Below are 21204 nucleotides of genomic sequence, written 5' to 3'. Positions count from 1 at the left end.
TCAAATGCTCTTGTGTTTTTGGAAAGGGGGGAAAAAGAGACACCACAGTGCATTATAATTAAAAGCCGAGTATCGTTACGCACATCGCTTCAGCATGTGGAGACATCCAAAGCTTGACAGGCTTGTCGTGCCTCGTTACGGTTCTTAAGCTATGATAGGACAATTGTTGTTCAGGGGAGGGATCTAACAACACAGTCAATTCCTTCATGCTGGGTTTGCATCTGTTTTTTGTCCCTGAATCAGAACATGTAAAATACCATGTTGTGTCAAAGAGTGCCATCTGCCCCCATGTAGGACATGCACAGGGTTGCCAACTTGCTCTACATACATTAAAATAGCGAGACCTTAAAAGTTAGAAAAATTTTATTTAGTCTTCACAGAAAGTTAAATGTGAAAAAAACAGAAACTAACTGCTAAAACTAAACTAAACAAGGAGAAGCAGCGTTCAGTTATTATGCTCCGTATATTTGGAGTAAACTCCCAGATAACTGCAGGTCTGCTGAAACTGTCAGTTCTTTTAAATTAAGACTTTTCTATTTATCATTGCTTTTAATTAAATATTTACACAGTGAGAAACGACTAGGTAACTGAGTCAAAAGATAATTAGAGTGAGATTGAACAGAGTGAAGGAAGTGGTCTTAAATCTCGCGCCTGAGTGATATGCAGGACCCTCTGTCCACCTGTAAACACGCAAGTGGGTCCAGAGTATAACTGGATCAAAGTGGCCTGCGGACAGACATGTCCTGGTTTCTCTGTAGTGTCCGAGGGTTTTTGGAGTTTCGGTGGACCCAAAGATTGCTGTGGACCCGAGTACAGACCAGCTAGAGATTAAGTGTACTTCTCTGTTTATTCTCTTTTCAACCCCTCAGCCTGTTTTTATTTTTCATTTAACTCTTTTAACACTGATTGTACACTGTACTGTAACTTATACTGTCCTGTTTTACCCTGTTTATTATTATTTTTTATTTCACCAAAATTATTTTTCAAACTTAATTTCCTATGTTGCTTTTATATTTGATGTAAGGCACTTTGAATTGCCTTGTTGTTGAAATGTGCTATACAAATAAACTTGCCTTGCCTTGCCTAACTGTCAGCGATGACAAGAAAAGTGGATTTTTTTTTATACGTTGAGTGCAAAATTCATCTACAATATGATCATAACAAGATGAACACTTTGTACTTTTTGGGGCACTTTCAGTCCCGTAAAAACTCAAGAGACCCATCACAGAGGACTGTACTAGGCAGTCCATTAAGATTGGTTAAATGTGTACTGTGAGATCCCCAAAGAGTTTATTGATCTACTGTGAAGTATCTATGAAGCATTCATTAAGTGTCAGACACACAGGAAGCATAATTACATATTGAATTACCCTTACACCCACTTTGTTCCAGAGATTGGACAAATGTGTGATACTGCAAATCACAGATCTTTTCAACAACTTGCAAACGACTTTTCTCCATGTGAGAAATGGTCAGAGAAGCACATTTTCATGAATTTATTCCTCAAACAACAAATTGCTTTTTGGTCAGGTTTGCTCGCAAAATCAAACCATTTTCCATTCCCGGGCTGAGTTAAACTGAACCGCTATTAAGGGGAGACACAAAATGGCTGCGGCAAAAACAGATGCAGATGGGAACTCTGACACCAAAAGATAACGTAAAGGATTTTTACAGTCTAATAGTGCACAAATGGACTTGGCCTGAACTCTCCTGCTCCACTCAATAAAATTCATTAAGACTTGGAGTGATAGGGAGATCGAGGCAGACGGACAGAAAGAGAGTTGTTGTGTTTTAATAATTCTCGGTCATTCGTACAGGATCAATAACAACCCTCTGACTCCTAGACACGAGCAGCCGATCAGCACTGTAGGAGAGCAATAGATCAAGCTGATTAATCAATAACCATTTAGCTGGGTGGAGAAAGGGAAACAACTACAGAACAATGCACTATCAAATACACATTAATACCCACTGTCAGCCTGTCTACCTGCCTCTGTGCTCATCTGACAGTTTAATCTGTCTATTTACTGGCCTCGCCTGTCTATCGCTCTTTAGGTGCCTATCTGTTAATCTGTCTTTCTGCCTGTTTTGCTGCCAGTGCCGCTGTTTTTGTCAAGTTGAAGGTTTTCACAAACAAGCACCATCTGTACATCTGAATTCCCTGCCATCTCTTTCTTTCTGTCTTGTTCAGTCATGCCCCCCCTCCCTGCCTTAACAGGTATAGTTTTAGTGAAAAATTAAAGGTATCATTTACCTAAAACTGAGTTTCTTAGAGGTAAAACATTTCTTGAGTGTAACGCCCCTGCTGAAACACTGAAGCTGGAATATTGGCTTTTTTATAATGATTTTTTTGAAAAGTGGATGATGTTTTCCCTCTTAAAGTCCCTGTGTGTAAAATTGTTTTTTTAATCTGATTACAGCACCTTAATAAAGCCATTCTGATGGCATACTGTAGACAATATCAAGACAAACTGGTTCAATCAATATGTTGCTTTTACACAATTCATTCTCAGTGTCAGCTTGGGGGTATGAAAGTTAGGGGGGAGCAGTATCTTTTTTGATACTACCACTACATGTTGCCAAAGTTATGCATTTTCCAATCTTACAAATTAGGGCAGTGCAGTATGACGGTAAATATAGTGTGAGGGTAGAAATGTGTCCACGGGTAGAGATTTGGCAATACCCTTTCCAATGCGGAAGCTCAGTGTTTCAATAAAATATTTTATTTATGTATTTTACCTAATTTATGTGCACTCGTTTCATGTTAGCTCAAAGTGTGTCTTTACTATGCTTTGCTGTCATTTACAGCCACACTAGTTTCTCTCCTCTCCTCTGCTCACTGTGCTTCACCAAGGGCAAGGGGCAGAGAGACAGGTCAACATTACTTACTTGACAACAACTCATTACGTTACTTAAAGCTCAAATTCAACCGTGGTGTTCTGTTGGGAGATACAGTAACTTAAACCAAAGGTGAGTAAAAAAAAGTAAATAATTTGTAATTTCTTAAGCTATGAGTAAAGTCTGCAAGCAGCAAGGCTAATTTACGCAGTGTAAAATGCCATAGACTAAAGCTAATAATGGTGACTAGCAAAAAACAATAGTTTTGTCTATGAACCTTGACAGTTATCGTCCGCCCCCGAAGCAGTTGACCTCAAGGTCTTAAATAACATTATGATAGTGACACCAATACTGTAATCTGTATAAGGGAAAACATCATACTGGACTTTAAAACAACAACTGTAATGCTCGTTGTTAGTCGTTTACGTACGTTGGCAGTTTTTTGCTGTGATGGCGTCTCCATAGTAACCTTCAGCACAACTGTCACAAGCTGCGCCGCCATAACCTTGGCGACAGCGCAGACACTGGCCCGTGATTGGATCACAGCTGCCAGGTATAGATAGGTCCAGGTTGCCATAGCAATCACAGGGCTGGCAGGTTCTCCCTGGCACAGTGGGCTGGCCGTGGTATCCATTGGAGCATCTAGGAGGCAGCAGAGAGACACAGAGACAGTGTGATAAGGCTGACCCATATTGGATGTATTGTAAACATGATCTGCTACCTGGGAACAACCGCTTAACAGTTAATAAAAAGATGATATGTTGGAATATTTTATATTTGGCATCACAATTTCCATATGCATATTAACACAATTAGCAAACATGCCTGACTGTTACATAAAGTTCTGTTAAGGTTTTTGAGGATTTTGGGAAATCCTGGTGCACATTGATAAACATTACTATAGATGTGCCAGAGATAGCCAAAATGCTGTTTTTCATCTGTAGTCCCCTGACAGGTGTTACAAAGTCACCCTGCCCTACCTAATCTGCCCCCATTGAGAATGACTGGGCTGAAACTCATTCCTCCAATGACTCCATTTTTACAAAAAAATAAAAAATTGTATTTAACCCATATTTAACCAGGTAAGACCCGTTGAGATGAGTGGTCTCTTTTACAAGGGTGACCTGGCCAAGACAGCAGCGTAAAGAAGGTTACAGACGACAACAATACCACAAGTAACATATAAGACACATATTGAATAATTAAACCTTTAAAATAACTATGCACAGTGACAAGTACAAACCAAGTCATTCAACCTTACTATGTACTTATAAGTGCTTTAAAATTAAGAGAATCTACTGATAATCACTAATAATCACAAACAATTTTACACATAGCTTTAAAGTACCTCAACAATCCTACCAGGTATACTTTCAAGTTGTAGCAGCAAAAGATTTCTGTTGTTGTAGTTCCCAGAATACAATTTTAGTTTGGGATAATAATTATATTTATTAATTTAATGTTTATTTGACAGGGACAAATGCATAGAACATTGCTTTATAAAGAATACAAAGTAGATGCCATGCATACAGGTTTCTAGCAATGACTAATTTGCAACCCCTGTCCCTGGTTAGGCTTATAAAATTTAAACGGAGATTACAGAGTAGTGAGTTTAAAATTTACAACCATTAAAATACATACAATAAATACATCCCATACATGAAATAAGATATGGACTGAAGTAGATGTAGAAATCACTATAAACAGAGTCTAGACACAACAAACAATACAAGAACACAAAAGTGTGCATATGTCTGTGCATGCTAACATATGCAACATCATGTTTGTATGCATTGCATTGTATCCTGTACAGTATATAGCAGAAATATAGCAGAAAATACAGTTTTGCTCTGCTTTCATGTAGCAATAATACATTTTTCAGCTTTGAGGTCCACAAGAAAATATGCTGTGGCTCACTTCTTCTTCTTTCCTTTGTAACAACTACAGAAAACAAATCTGATATTTCAGCAGGTAAATATTATCAAAAATATTGTTTACCTCAATTTCTAGCTTATATGACAAGAACATACTGATCTCCAAATACAAGATTACAAATAACAGCAGGTCTCATCCCACAAGAGCAGGCAACCAATATCCAATCACAAAATAAACAAGCAACAAAGCTAAACTAGCTGAGTCCATGGGAATTATCAACATTGTTATGGGTGTGTCTTTGACCATTGATACTGCCTGGCTGAAGGCACCTGTATAATTCATTATTAAACACATTATGTGATGCAATAATAAAATAACATGTCTTTTAGTGGTTATTCTGTTCAAACATGTTATCTGTAGAAATGTGTGACTGATGTATTTGTTGTGTCCTTGGAAGGCAAAAGTTTAAACTGAACATAACTGGGATACTGTCTGTGAAATAAATAAATAAGAAAGTTTAGATCCTTTATTGTTGTCAAGTCTTTTGTTCTTTTTAGTAAAACAATAAGTGAAAGATTTAAGAAGTATTATTCATGGAAACAAAAATAAAAAATGCTTTTTGGCAACCTCAAGCAAGGACAAGGACACACAACTGTGTGAACTGCCATATCATTCCAAGATTTTGATTTTTGATTTACAGCTTCTTTCCTTTGGATTAATAAGAAGAAGTAGTCCAGGTGCCGCAAAATATATTAACCTGAGACAGCTGAAACGTGTCAAGAGCCAGTGAAACCAAATAAAACAGGCTTAAGCTGAAATAAAGCTCTACAGACTGAATTGGGACTTGAGATGAGAGGGGGAGAGTGGGAGGAGAGAGAGAGAGAGAGAGAGATAGAAAGGGGGAAAGGTTTTCACATTGAAAAGAGAATTAAATTTAGAGAGGAGGGAAAAGAAAGGACAGAGAGAGGGACAGAGTCAAGAGCAGCCAGCCATTATTACCACTGACCCTCCTTGGTACTCAATAGCACTGGTTTATTAGCTTCTGTGTGTGCACATTGCTGAAGTGTGTGTGTGTGTGTGCACTTCTGTTGTGTGTGTGTGTGTGTGTGTAGTGCTACAAGTACATTCTTCTAGTCAAGTGGAGAATCATCCTGGCAGCAATCTCACTTCTTGACAGTAGAGAAGAGGAGCAAAAGTGTGTGCTTGTATTTAGCTTTATTTGCAAGATGAATTCACACTTTGAGGCTTTTATTCTACTATATTACATACATCAGCGTGTGTGTGTGTGTGTGTGTGTGTGTGTGTGTGTGTGTGTGTGTGTGTGTGTGTGTGTGTGTGTGTGTGTGTGTGTGTGTGTGTGTGGTCACTTGGGCCTCAAGAGGAAGAGAAGGTATTTATAGTGGGGAGTCCAGAGTGTTTGAAGGACATGGGGGGTTCAGACACCTGGTCAAAGCCTTCAGAGTGTACAGGAAACAGACGGTGAGTACAACTGGTAGAGTTACAGAGGTAAAGAGAGGGGTTGGGATCCTAAAAGTTATGTTCTTTTATTTTTAGTGTTATAAATGAGGAGTCGGCGCCAGTGGAAGACAGCCTCTGCTCCTCCCTTGTACATTCTTTCCCCATAACTTTTAAAGCATTTTGAGATCCACTTGCTCTCTCTCAGTGCTACTGTATATTTCCTATTAAAAGTAGAAATTGGGGCAGGTTGTTTTTAGAGAGTAAAATGGGACTTTCATTTAAATAAACATCTTGTAGTTATTTTAAAATGTACTTTTTTAATTTATGTGTATTGCTGCAGTGGAATAAGATCAAATAAAGTCTTGTTTTTGTTTCAATATGACTAACTTTTTCAGTTTCTAATATTCAACCTTGCTGCCACTTAAATAAATAATCTCAATTTAAAGAACAATTGTGACCTGCTGCACTCAATCAGTGAGTGGAGCTATAGAAGAATCAGCACTTTTCTCATAAGACAGCCATTTGACTTTTCCATCTCTCCCTCTCTATATGCTGAAGTCCTTAGCATTCAAACCTACATTTGGCTGCAAAAAATGTATAGTAGAGATTTAATTGTCCTTAAACTTATTTTATCACAGCAGTAACTAACTTTGAGCAATGAACCCAAAATATTCTGCCTTTGAAAGTAAGTTATAATCACTTTATTTATTTATTTTTACTTTGCTATTGCTATTTAGGCATGGATATTTAATGTTATATTTAATGTTATGTATGTTTTGAAACCAGATTTTCAGGAGCTTTAAATATTATTCTTTAATCACCCATAAAGTAGAAATATAATAAATATAATTAATTATATTTGTATAAATAAATATATACAAACATTATTCCAAATTTATTTTAAACATTTGATTTCCGGCTCTATACCCCACCTGTTTCTGCAGTTTTCGCTTTATGTCATACTGTATTTGTCACAACACAAGGAGACAAGACGGGTTTGTGAGACAAAGGCTGAGGCAGATGAGTTTTAATGTTATATATATATTTTTTTTTTACATGCTAGAAATATCAAATATAAGTATCAATCTTCTCTTTCGTCCAAAACTGTCAAAGAACAACTACAACTGTACTGTCCCAATTGCATGGTTTTACCTGACAATGTTACAATACATCACAACTTTTTTCAAGTCTGTGAACAGTTGCTAAGTAATTTTTAGTGTACTTTAAAAACTAATTGTATTCTGTGTCTCCCCAAGTTTTACATTTGTTTTTAGCCCATTATTATCACAGTAACCATTGATACTGCTACTACTTTCCCCAGCAATGCTTAACTAATGCTACACAGACACTCACATTAATGCTAATCTGCTCTACAACTGGTACCAATAGCATTAACAAATAACATTCATGTTCTTACAGAATTCCTGATCAAACTGCTGACTCATGTGGCATCCCATTTGGCTGGACTCTGGTCTACTCCTTATTGTTATGACTCAACTTCAAAAGTCATGCTGTCCGTTATGTACCTGCCTTGAAAAGGGGTCTCATTTAGTGTGACTCCTCACAAGATTGGATCTTTCTTTTTTCTCACCCTACTGAAGGGGTGTCCTATCACTAGGGCTCAACCTTACATAAATGTAATAACATTAAAACTAATAATTGCCATCACTACTGCTTCCCTATCCCCTGCAGATGAAAGAGGATCTATTAAGTGCCCCATATCCATCATGCAGTATTAACAGCTAGATGGTGTTGAGTCACCAGAAACCAAATGAATGTGTAAAATCATAAATACCTTTCGACTAATAACATCTGGATATACTGTCAAACCCTACACAGCATTATAGGGTAGCTTACAACTTAAAGTGTTTTAGCCGACTTATTTGTTAGGCAACTGCATTGAACAGCTTTCAGCTAAATTCTAAATGGCTGTTTATGGACAGGAAATTGAAAAGCAGAATCACTTAGCAGAGAGTGGATACTCTATTAGCATGGAGGGAATAGAGTAGCTTATTCTGTTAAAGCCCATAATGCAGACAAATTGGCACATTACAATTAATTACCACTAACAACAACAAAAGCACTGTAGATAATGAAGTGTAATGGCAGGTAGTGCATAGCAGGTATCAATTAGACTAATAGAACAAGAAACAATAAACTGCTGATTACCTCTTTAATACTGCCATTAGTAATAAAATATTATTTTACATTATTTCAGCTCCAATGAGCTCTGACTCAATGCAGCAACCAACAGTCTTTTTTCCTTTCTCCTTTTTTGATTACCAGCTGTCCTCTCTCACCGACTGGATGCACTGTATGGCATTAGAACAGCACACACACGACCACAAGAATGTACATACACAGATGCATTATGTGCACTCAATGACAGATACACATTTTCACACACAAACATATACATTATCACATTGGGCACACACTCACCGCAATCTAGCAAAATCATTATTGGAACACATTTTCACACAAATGACCTCACTAATGGAAGTACTTCAGAAAGAGAGGTGGAGCAGTCAACTCGACGCTTCACAGATGGTAAAAAACACCAAGCTTTGACCGAGCTTTTGCTGTAGCAGCTCCTAAACTGTGGAACGATCTACCTCTGCCCATTAGACAGGCATCTTCACTGTCTGTTTTTAAGTCTCTTCTTAAAACCCACCTCTTTTCCTTGGCCTTTGTTTTATTGTATGGTTGTTATTGTTTTTACTTGTATTTTATGCGTCATGTGCGCTATGTACTTGGTGTCTGTTATTTATTTTTCTGTACAGCACTTTGTGTCCACTTTGAATGTTTTAAGTGGGAGGATTGCAGTGCAGATGCCTCTCTGTGACAGACAAAGTAAAAAAAACTGATTGACAATGAGTCAGTTTACTTTCCAGTGACAAATGAGGTTTATAAAAAGACTAGACAGAGAGATTCTGCAGGGGACAACAGGGCGAGGCATGTAGACTATGCATGGCAGTGAGCTGAGGCCCTGTGTCCAACAGCAGCTCTCTTTTAACTGGCAGCACACAGCCAAGCCAAGGCCTGGATAAGGTGCAACATAACACCTATGTGACATTGTTATAATAATAATTGTCAATGTAGAAGCCCACCTAACACTGACTGATTTAACAAAATAGATATTCAAATTGTAACCAGCTCATGAAAACATTTGCTATCAACAAGGCCAATTGACACTTTCCACAGAAAAGTGCTGCACAATCTACAGAAATTAAAATTTCAGTAACAGAAAATTCAACGATGATCACATCATAGCATCCAGTGCTTACATAATGATTCGATGTTGCCTTCAGTACCAGCCACAGGAAAATCAAGCCAACTAAGGGCTGAAACGATTCATCGATTAAATCGATAAAATCAATTAACAAAATGCAACGACACAAATTCTTTGCATTGATGCTTCGTTTAATCCATGTAATTTTACAGCACAGTGTTTCGCAGGGACATTTATTACTGCCGCACATCGCGCTTATGCTGTGAACACGACGTATAATGGTGCTGTTTGCAAAGTGGAAGAAGAGAGAGAAAATAGCGAGGGACAAAGAAGAAAGTGTCCAAAGTATGGGATTATTTCAAGCTAAAGAAAACAACAACTCTGTAATGTTACCGTTTGTCCACCGTAAAACGAAACTTATGTCGCCTCGGCAACAGCACGACGGCACCTGAACAAAAAGCAGCCGGTGTTCTGCAGCGGACCACAGACAAGGTAACTGTAACAGCATCTTTAGCATTTAGCTGAAATCATGATTGATTGTTGAAAGTAATCAAAGTAAGCCGCAGTCCTCAGCTGAAAACGTACATACATGCGTTTGTTGTTCTCCTTTTTGGACCGTGAGTTGTAACCTCACAGTCATGAGTTAACCAGCTGTCAGGGAGCTGCACCTTTTAACTCCACTCCAGCTCTCTGTAGCTCAGACAATCCCTGCTACCTGCGTGTGCTAATCCATCCTTCACCCATATTCTTTGTCTTTATAATTGCCATCTTTATAATAACAAACAACAGCTGTTTCATGTGCAGGATCGCTCATTTCCCATTTCCCGTGTGTGTTTTCTTGACAAAACGTGGTTTGGAGACCTGCGTCTGGTGACACAGCCGCTGTCAGCTCCTGTAGTGTGTGTGTGTGTAGTACTTCTTAAACGACGCATCGATGAATCGCTGAAATAATCGAAGCTTCGAATACTAAAATCATCGTTAGCTGCAGCCCTAAAGCCAACACTTTGAAGAGATATCCCACTTGCAAATGAGCAGGCTAAAAAAGGAGCAGCCAAGACCTCTGATACAGTTATTTTAAATTATGGGTCAGGAGCATAAAGACTTGTTTCTATTTAGGCTACTCCCCACCAGATCTAGCTTAATATAGTCCTCCACATCCAATATGATAACTATGAATCATATAAACTTTTTGTTATTTATAATATTTGGATACCACTTTCTTATAAGGCACTCTTTGTAACTAAAGGCTATTAAATGTAAATAGGTCTGTTATAAGCCATTAATGAGGATAACTTTGGATTGCTGGCTTGTGAAAAAGTCCATTAGACTGGTCGGAGTGTTTGGCCACCCACTTGGCCCAAAATCTAGTTTATTAAGATTTACTACTGCAAATATGAGGGATAAAGACTCTGTATTCATTACTTATCAACATTTATAACTTAAGGCTATGGCTTATTATAAAGTCGAAAAGTATGTATTAATGGTTTACCAGCATTTATGTCTGCATTGTTACCAAATAGAAACGATAAACAACCTAGCAATCCAGATGCTGTTCTTATTAATGGATTATAATTTAGCAATAAAACATTTGGTATAAAGTATACAGCATGCGGGATTCTTTGTGTTCTGCACTTAGCCTTTCTAATGAAACTCTCAATGAAGATCATAAGACTGTGGAAAAAAAGACGCAAAACGCTGTTCATTCTACAGGAACAAGATCAACAGTAAAAGGTCACTTACTCATTTATGCAGTAAATCACAAACAGAACTTCGGCCTCACTGCACACCTCTGCTCATACTTTTCAACAACAGTGTCAACAACATTCAGTTCACATCCAACGTTCAGTCGACTCAAGGCTCCGTCTGAAGTTGCTGAAAAGTTGACTGCACAGAGCTACAAGGTTTAACTTGACTGCAGCACTTTTGAACAGTAATTACAACATTAATTATGTTTTTCCAAATAGAAAAACTTAACTATACTGAATATTAACTCATAATATCAGCTGTGGGCAGTTTCAGTTCCACACAAAACAGTCCAAATGTGTTGTATTTCAGTGTGCCTGGGTGGAGAAAAGGCTATGTTTACCCAGTCTGCATCACCACATGACAATATAGCCTGAAGTTTTAACAAGACTAGCATCCAGAGAGACTTCTCATTAGTCCTGGGTTGGTAAAGAAGCTCACAGCTAATGGAACAAGAATGTCGCTCATCTAATAAATATGCTGTGGACAGAAAGCCAGACGGACAATGAGACACTGAGCTATCAAAAAACGGTTAATGAGCAAGAGTTTCCGTTGTCATTTGGGAATGGCTGAATACAGACTTTCCCAAACAGTAAATTTTGGAAATCACAACATAATATATCTTCATATCCAATTGTGCAGTTCGTTCTGTTCTTTCAAAACACAACTGAAATCACATGATGGATGGATGTGCATTTCTAGGTTTTGATTAACAGTGATGAACTGAGTGATTTCCAGCTCTGCATTCAGTAATAATGAACTGCTCATAAATCTAACAAACAGCATACAATTCACGCATAATTGTGTTTTTCACAGTGTGTGTGTGTTACCTGTCACATCGTGGTCCTGTGTATCCAGGCTGACACTGGTCGCACAGCAACTCCCCTTCTTCACCTAGGTGGCAGGTGGGGCTGAAGCTATTGTAGTTGCCATGACGGCGTTGTTGTTTTTGTTGAAATTGTTGATGAAATTGGTAGCGTTGTCCCAGTGTGGAGAGAGGGAGGAGGAAGAGGAGGAAGAGGAGAGGACAGAGGCAAGTTAAGGCCATTGTTTGTCTCGCCATATACACACACACACACACACCTGTGTCCCTGCTTTCACTCTCCAATCCTCACATTAATACTCACACACACAAACACACACACACACAACCGCACACTTAATTTCCTCTCTCTGACATCAGCATGTCTGTTCTTCCACACACTCTTGATTTGAAAACACTCTTCCTCCCTATGAACTGTAACTTAAATAAACTGAGAGAAAGAGAGAGAGAGAGAGAGAGAGAGAGAGAGAGAGAGTAAAGCGATAGTCTCTTACCCTTGTTCTGTCACCCTCCCACTTCCATAAACTATAGATAGTTCTGCTGGCTCAGGTTCCAGGACCCAGACTGACTCACTGGCCGACTGACAGGCTTGCTAACTGCAAGCTGGCTCACTGTACACACAAGTAAGCTTGCTTGGCCAGAGCATGTAAACATCAAAACACTGTAAAATAACAATAAAACAATAAATCCCCCGTGCACAGCAACAACAGTCTGGTAGGTTGCGGGATTTGGCAATCAAAATTCAAACACAAGCCACTGCACACTGAAATTACTTTACTATATTTGTGAATATAAATATAGTAAAGTAAATTCAGTGTGCAGGGGCTTGTGTTTGGTTTTGATTTTTCACTGTAAAATAACACTTTAACCATTGTATAAAATTATAAATGATATTTGTTCAAATAATAGGGGTTTTATAAAACCAGCTGCCCTCACTATGGGCACTACTTAAGTCAAGGTGCTGTAGCAGTGCCATTAATAAAAGAATAAAGATCAAATAGCATATGTACAAAGTACATTTAAATGTTGCCCAAAGTTGTTAGATACTTTTATTGACTAAGCATGGTTCTATCCTGATATGTAAGTTAACTACTGGCAACACAATCCTAACCTAAAAAATATCAAATGTGTATAACGAATTAATCATCTAAATGAGTTACATTATTCATATAACTTAGAAATAATAATAGATAACGCATCTCAATCCTGGGAGAGTCAATTTTGCAATTTTCAGACTCAAGTTGCTCAGAGTTGTGCACATGTTCAAATTTGGTTACAACTAAAGGAATGTGGCTACCTGTAAAAGAAAAATAGTTGGGACTATTAATTTTTTTAATCAATATTTTTTCAGGTCATCCAAGTATGCTATGTAGCAATTTAAGGAAAGATTGTTTGATTCAGTTATGGCCTTTATGGATAGCTTAAGGCCTTTATGGATAGATAATTCACTGAGGAGCCTCCACTAAATTTCACCTGAAATCTGTCAGGTAGATTTAGATATAATTGACAGACAAATAAAAAGACTAAAAACCTCCTTGGCGGTGAGGTAATTAAGACTGTGTGTAAATAAAGAGGAACAGCACTCCGAGATTAAAGTGATTTGTACTGATTTGCTGTAAATCGTCAACCTGCTTCCTGTGCTCAAACTAATATGGACTTGACTTTATCAGATGCTTGTAAGAGCTTAGGCATTCCTGCTAACTGTGACAGAGTGAAAGACTGGCTGGCTATTTGAGCAATTGCCAACAGTGAACCTAAAGGACTAGATGGCTATTTTGAGGGGCTGAAAGGCACGGCACCTTCGAGCTATTATTGCTGCAGGGGTTAGAGGGAGGAAGAGACGAGGAGAGGTGAGAGACAGAGAGAGTTGTATCTTTCTTTAGCTCTGAAAGTTTTGGACATGACATGTCATGACTTCATGAAGATTCTCAGCTGCTGCTGCCTGTGTGTGTGTGTGTGTGTGTGTGTGTGTGTGTGTGTGTGTGTGTGTGTCTGTGCCCATGCTGGTGACATCTGAGCACCTAACACACAGCATCTCTCTCTGGTCATTTTGGGAAACTGCAGATCTATAATGGCAGACTTAAATATCCAATTTAACCAATGTTTGTATATTGTCCCTACTTAGGACAATATGTTCCAAAAACAAGATATTCTGATAACAACTGCTAGTAGCAACCTCTACTGGCACGGTTTCATACCACTTACATCCACCATTTTGTCAGATCTGTGACCAAAACATTTTTGACAGACTCTCTCTATCGGCTCTCCAAATGCCCTTGTAATGCCCATGTAATTCTATCTATAGGTATAATTTTAATTATAGCTGTTAAGTGATGAAGTTTTCTACTAAGCAAGATAGGCATTCTACTTGCTGTCTGAGTAGCTGGTCGAATGCCATATCTGTTGCTAATTAACTAGTGAATTAATGTTGGGCTAACTGTTATGCATTACTCTTGTGGATTTGTGCATGCTTACAAGAATAATTACTGTATTTCTTCTGGAGAATTAATGTTGATCTTTTACTGATAGTACTGTTTCTTCCTCCATGAGGGACGATGAGGGACTAATTTGACAGTATACTGTTGTGATTCTAGTTACCCTGTTATTGTGCTAATTACTTTTTACAATATGTTTTGTCTAACTCTTGTTTACGGTATCTCATCTTTTCCTGATTTGTAACTCTATCAAAACATTTGCAGTCCAATACTGTTTTCACAGTTTCCCAACTGCTTCTAATAAAGACTTCAAAAGATCATCAACTCCTGTCTTCAACCTTTATTGGAAGTGCCAAGACAAGTCTTCCATGCCAAAGGAGGGGGGCCAGTTTACCAAGAGGTGACAGCAAGGCCAGCGTAGATACGCAATGAACAGAACAGCAAGATGACTGCATAGCTGGCCAACATCAACCAGAATTTACATTGTTTTAATGACATGCTTCCTAGATGAACCATCAGGTGAAAGGCTCCTTCCCATGCCTCTCAACTGCGCTACTTCTATGACAAACAGCAGATTGTGCAGTCCAAATTCAGTGATAAATCAATACATAATCATGATAATAATAATAATAATAATAATAATAACTGCATATATATTTCTCTACAAACTTGAAAATATGTGGTAAAGTGTGATTTTTTCTATCTATCAGATATTTGTCCACTGCTTTTTTAAAGTACATGTTTACCAGATACAGAACATGCTGTAAGTAGGCACAGCATGAGCAGTTTTCCATATGAGTGGAATGGTATGATAAAGGTTTTAGATACCTTAATGACTAATACGAGGTTTGAGTTAGCTACTGTTAAGTTTTCTAACCACATTTACATTGATTCTGCCAACTGTGATGACAGTTCCACCCACAGAGAGGATGTTTCTCCACTTATATTTATGCTTCTACCTGTGGCGATAATATTTCTATTCATTTCATTATATTTGCATTCCTACCCACAGTGATGCAGTCTCTATTTGTGGTGATTTCCATTAAAGTCAAAAATTATCAGTCCGACCTACTTGTTGCTGGGAAGATTCAGAGGGCAGGTGCAGAGCTGACAGTCCGCAGGTGACCCACGGGTGGCGTTGCCAAAGTAACCAGGTACGCAGGTGTCACAGTGGGAGCCTGTGGTGTGGTGGGAGCAGTCCTGGAGGAGACACACAGGTTAAAGTTCAGATCAGTGTCATGAGAAGAAGTCGAGCTTTCGGTTTCAACACCGCATTGTGTTAATATTGTTTTGAATGCTTTAGACAAGAAAAAACAATCAGATACCATTAAATGTGTGTATTTTTTTCTTATGGGGAGTGAGGTGATCTTTCCTTTTTTAATATATCGCAAAGTGTCTCAAAAATCTTGAAAACTGTTCTCTGAGAGAACTCAAGAACTCAGTGTATGTCTTGCAGACAGCACAAGTTGTTTCATCTCTAGTCTAGTGTGTAAAATGGTTAACAAAGACAGGTAGAACATCCAATTTTAGTACAAATTGGTTATGAAGCTGAATAATGAGCCACAAATTAAGTTATTTTGAAGTTAATACTAAGTGTAGTAAGCAAGTTTGGAAAAAATAAGAGCTAACAATAAACCTGCTCTTCTTTAATGTCATACTTTAATTTTAGAGGTTAAATGTTGGAAAGGCTCAAGGGTTACAGCACTGCAATAAGAAGAGCAGAAATGCACTGATACATTGTTCAAAGAGATCACTTGTTACTAAATAAAGCTGTTAAATCAAATCACTGTCAAGCAGACAACAGCAGGAGGAACAATCTCGAGGAGGACAAGGTTAATGATATGGTTCAGGATTAGCATCACATTTCGTTACCATCGTAACCAAGCACATAGGATTCACAGCTACATCGCACATCCAGCTACAAAACACTTGGTCAATAACGTCCCTCAGAACCTATAAAGAAATTTGCCTATCGATTAATTTGTCTATTGTTAGAATGATTTTTTTTCTTCTGTGAATGTTTTATTGCCAAGATGGGGCATCGCCACAACTGTTTGGTCACTCTGGATACTACAAGATAAAAATGTGTGAGATGAACGCCACTTAAGACCCTTTTCCGCTAGAGCCCGACCGATATTATCGGCCGATATGAGCTAATTGCATTTAATCGGTATCGGCCGTTTATAACAGCAGATATATGACAATTAAAAAAGAAAACTAGAGTCAGATTCTTCACTCATGTCATGGGTGTTAATTATAATAAAAACAGACCCAGTTCTCCTCTCCTGAAAACATTCATGACTTGCTAACGCTCCCGTTTTTCACTGCACTCCCCCGGCTTTCTACCAGCTCACAGCAGGTTAATGTCATGGCAGTTGGGTGTTGAAAGCTGCTGACAGACGTAACTTTAGATTTAATCTGAAACTGTGTGGCTATTATAGTGAATGGTCCACATTTGTCTCTAGTTCATCACTTCTAAATATTCTCTAAAATCACGTAACGTTACAGCAGCTAACGTTGCCTGTTGCTAAATTAGCCACAAAGCTAATGCCATGTTCATCAGTGGAGGAGCGCTAACATTAATGAGCCATTAAACTATAGTTTCTAACATATTCTAAATATATCTGCGAGCCGCCTGTCTGCAGTTAGTCTGCATGTCTGAAATGATTAAACCAGAGTGGACATGTGAGCTGAACAAGAAAATAACACGGCTTCCTGTAGCTCCTCTTTTTGTGACGTTGTAGATGTGAAACGCTGTAGCTGTAGGTTGTAGTTATAACATTAGTTAAATGAAATCTCAAAGTTGCAGGTCCTCGTTATAGAGAGTCATGTTGTATTCGATGCATTCAGCAGCAGCTCACTGTATCATAGACGGGATGATTTAGACAGTTGATGACAAATGGTTTCTCGTGGTCAACTGTTGTTGTTTTTAAATGTGCTATAGAAATAAAATTGACATTGACATTGTAGTCAGAAGAGTGCTGGTAAAGGGATAAACCAGATGTGAATATGCTACATTGAAATTATGGCAGATTATGTGTAAAGTGAAATACACATGCTTATTCTCTCTGTGTTTACAGACAGCTGAAAAAGTTGCACATTCCAGCAACAAATATTTATTGATTTACATGTTCACTTTATGAGACTGTAATTTTATTAACTTAATTCTATTTTATTAACATAATCCATTTAGGAAACAATTTTATAGCCCACATACATACCAGTTTTCAACATCGGCCTGTTCTAAGTGTAGTTTATACAGTAAAGTTGTCTACTATCCAAATCATTCTCTAAATCTGAATATCGGCTCATAAACAGGATCTTTTTCAATTTAATATCAGCATCGGCCCCCAAAAACCCATATCGGTCAGGCTCTATTTTCCACTGCATAGTACCAGCTCGACTTGCCTCGACTGGCCTTTGTTTGTTTGTTTGAAAAGTTGTACCTGTACCTGCTTCCAGGTACTTTTTTCGTATCACCTCCATTAAGGTTCCAAGCAAGCTGAGGCGATACTAAAATGGTTTGGTCAGAGAGAATTGTCACTATTCACTGCATCATCATTGCGCACACCAGACAGAGGCCAGCAACCTTTATATACAAGCAACAGAAAGTTTTATATTTTACAGTTTTAGTATGTAATTTCACCACTAAATCCACTTCTGAGAAGTGTCGAGGTGAGAAATCAACTGTGTAGATTTCGAATATTGACAGTTTTACGAAAAGTGATGGTGGAACAAAAATGTGCTTGAAAGTTTTCGGAGTTGAGGAGCGGCGGCGGGGGGAAGCCTGCCGCCCGCTCACAGAGCCGGGACATGCGGTCTGGGGTCCTTTGCGCTTTGGGGGGTCGCAGGGTGCCCTGGCTTCTGGGGGTGGGGGTCTCTGCGCAGGTTGATCCGATTGCGGTTTGGTGGGCTGTGGTGGGATTGTAGGGCGATTGTTGATGCATCTTGATGCATTGTGCTTTTTCCCTGGGCAGGGTCTCTGAATGGCTGCTGGGTGTTTAGTTTGTGATTGGAGTCCGGGGGAGGCATTTCCTCGTTGGCTTGGAGGGACCTGTTTGCGTCCCTGTTTTGCTTCGGGATGTGCAGTGTGGGTGCGGGGCAGGGCTGTGCTCCGGTTTGTTCTGGGTTTGTGCCTGGAGTTCTCGGCCCTTGACGGGTGCGTGGGTTGTTGGTGGCATGCAGCTGAGCTAGTTGATTTTGCCTCGTTGCTGGTTTGGCTGGTGTTGCACGGCGGCCGGGGGGCGCGCTGGGCATGTGGGATGTTGGCTGGCGCCGGCGGCCTTAGTTTTTTCCGGTGGTTGGGGGGACGGCGGACTTTTATTGGCGGGTGCACGGTGACCTGTGCGGCGCGTTTGCTGCCGGGCTGGGACTTGCTGCTGGTGTTTCTCTCCGCTGGCTTTCACTGTCGTGTTGTTCCGTTTGCTCTCTCTCGTTTGCCCGACCTCGCACGCGGGATTTGCGGGGGGCTGCTGGGCATTGGGTGTAGCCGTGCTTGTGCAGTGTGCGCGTTGGGCTCGTCACTTGTGCATTGGTGTTGAGGATTGCGTGGCATTTGGGCATTTTGGTTGTTCGCTGCGCGGCGGTGGGGTGCTGGGTGGCGGGGGGAGCACTGGTCTATGTTGTGTGCGCGCCGCGGGTTACGCTTTTTGCGTTCCATCGGCATTGTCGTTGTCAACTGGGATTTGGGTCGGGGTCTTCCGCGTTTGCATCGCGGTGCATCTGGGAGTCTTTGTTTTTTTTTGATTGATTTATTCTTTTTCTTTCTCCCACCCCTATTGGCTACTGGGGTTCTTGCCTGCCTGTTGCCGGGGTAGGTGTGGCACAGTCGTGGCGTCCCACTCTCACTAACAACTACAATCTTTAACAGGCTTATGCGCACACATGTACACACACATACAGACACATTCACCCACACGCACACAGACACAATCAGTCTCACACATAGACAAAAACAAATTTAGGTTGTCCCTGGTAGAATTATTCCTGATGCTTTTCTTTCAGTTACTTATTTAAATTAATTATTATTCCAGCTCTCGTGGCTGTGCTGCGTTGCTTATTTAGTGTGTGTTTCTTGTTTTCATTTTTTCTTAGTTGTCTTACTATGTCAGCTGTTCATTGCTGCTGTTCGGCTGGTTGTCTTTTACTATTATTATTATTTTTATTGTTTGTTTTTGTTTGTTGTGTTTTTCTCCTCCCCAAGCCCCCCTCTCTGTTCTATTGCAGGTTTCGTTGCTTTCTGCAATTGGTGTTTCCCACTGCTTTTCCCTGTTGTCCCCACCTTCCATCCCCCTTCTCTTGCAGGTCTTGTCCTTTGTCTGTGCTGTCTGTTTGTGCCCCCCATCCCCGTCTCTGCCCCCCTGTCCGGCCCGGTGACAAATCAATACATAATTAAATAAATAATAAAACAGACAAAGGAGTATTTTAATACTCTCTTGTTAAAGTAAAATCTGTCTGTCTGTCTGTGTCCAGGTCATTATACTCTATACCAGGCTGCTGGGCAGGACAGGTTTTTAAAAAAAAAAAAACAAACAAAAAAACAAAACAAACACTTAATGAAACGACTTTATGAAACATACAGCTGATGGACAAAAGCAGCATAGACACATACATGGAGAGAGAGACAGGAAGAGGCGTAGCAAGCCGGCGTGTTTGCCATAAGAGACCAGAGATCAGGGTTTGAATTACGTGGGAGCTCAGCTCCCATAAGGAGGTCTGAGCTCCCATGGCAGCAGTAAAATCTCTAATTCCTTTATAAACAACCATTATTTTGAATCACAAATAATGTATTTTTCATTGTAATTAGTACCTACTATTATTTACATTAAACAATATAAACAAGTGAATGAAACAAGTTGGCTGCACTTCTCCAACATCAGCCACTATCGTGTGCACAGTTTTGACCGAACAGGTTGAGGCCACAACCCGTGAAAATGAATTGTAGCCTATTGTATTTTGTATATTGCATAGTAGCTTATTTGTTTAGTATTGTTGGCTTTTTGATGCATCCTCCAATTAGTACAACGCTACAAATGAAAATATGCTTGCTACTGTGTGCTGGCGACAAGCAGTGTGTAAAATAATAACACTTTAATATTACCATAAAGGGAGGAATTGTGGTCTCTCCTTGAGCAATAGTCTTTGATAGCATTTTTCAGGCGATTGACACTTAACAAATTACCTAGTGTGAGTATACCTACACCCTGTTGCAATATCACAGAATTGTCCACAAGTAGTGGACTGCTGTGTGTGTGTGTGTTTGTGCATTGGCGTGTGTGTGAGAGAGGGAAATGTTGAATCATGTATTCAGCAATGATCTCTGACATTGTGCATTATCCAGCTGGAAGTAGCCATCAGAAGATGGGTACACTGTGGTCATACAGGGATATACATTGGTCAGTCAATACTCAGGTAGACTGTCGTGTTTAAATGATTCTAATGCAATTGGTACTAAGGGGCCCAAAGTGTGAAAGAAAATATTCCCCACACCATTACACCACCGCCACTAGCATGAACCGTTGATACAAGGCAGGATGGATCCATGCTTTCATGTTTTTTATGCCAAATTCTGACCGTACCATCTGAATATCGCAGCTGAAATCGAGACTCATCAGACCAGGTAATGTTTTTCCAATCTTCTATTGTCCATATTTGGTGAGCCTATGTGAATTCTAGCCCCAATTTGCATGCTGCAGGCATGTCTGTATAAGCTTACATGTTTGTATAGATAACTTGCAATTGTCTACAGCAACAAGAGAAAGATCCCAACACGCAGGTGTGTCACTTTGTGTTGAAAAGCA

General features: G+C 39.4%; 1 protein-coding gene across 10 annotated transcripts in view; it reads right to left on the bottom strand.

Annotated features, from left to right (window-relative positions):
* Positions 1–21204, bottom strand: part of lama2 (laminin, alpha 2) — a 224143-nt gene that overhangs the window by 101039 nt on the left and 101900 nt on the right. For all 10 annotated transcript variants that reach the window (XM_038726304.1, XM_038726303.1, XM_038726305.1 and 7 more), the window contains 3 exons: positions 15477–15604; positions 11977–12063; positions 3269–3480 (listed from right to left, as the gene is read on the bottom strand). In XM_038726304.1, coding sequence (XP_038582232.1) covers positions 3269–3480; positions 11977–12063; positions 15477–15604 — 427 coding nt within the window. The remainder of the gene's footprint in view (positions 1–3268; positions 3481–11976; positions 12064–15476; positions 15605–21204) is intronic.

The sequence above is a fragment of the Micropterus salmoides genome, unplaced genomic scaffold (assembly GCF_014851395.1).
Source record: "Micropterus salmoides isolate LMB-PRFRI ecotype aquatic unplaced genomic scaffold, ASM1485139v1 Ms_hic_scaffold_18, whole genome shotgun sequence".
NCBI classification, from domain to species: Eukaryota; Metazoa; Chordata; class Actinopteri; order Centrarchiformes; family Centrarchidae; genus Micropterus; species Micropterus salmoides.
The sequence above is the reverse complement of the archived record's forward strand: the minus strand, read 5'-3'. Positions and strand labels throughout refer to the sequence as shown.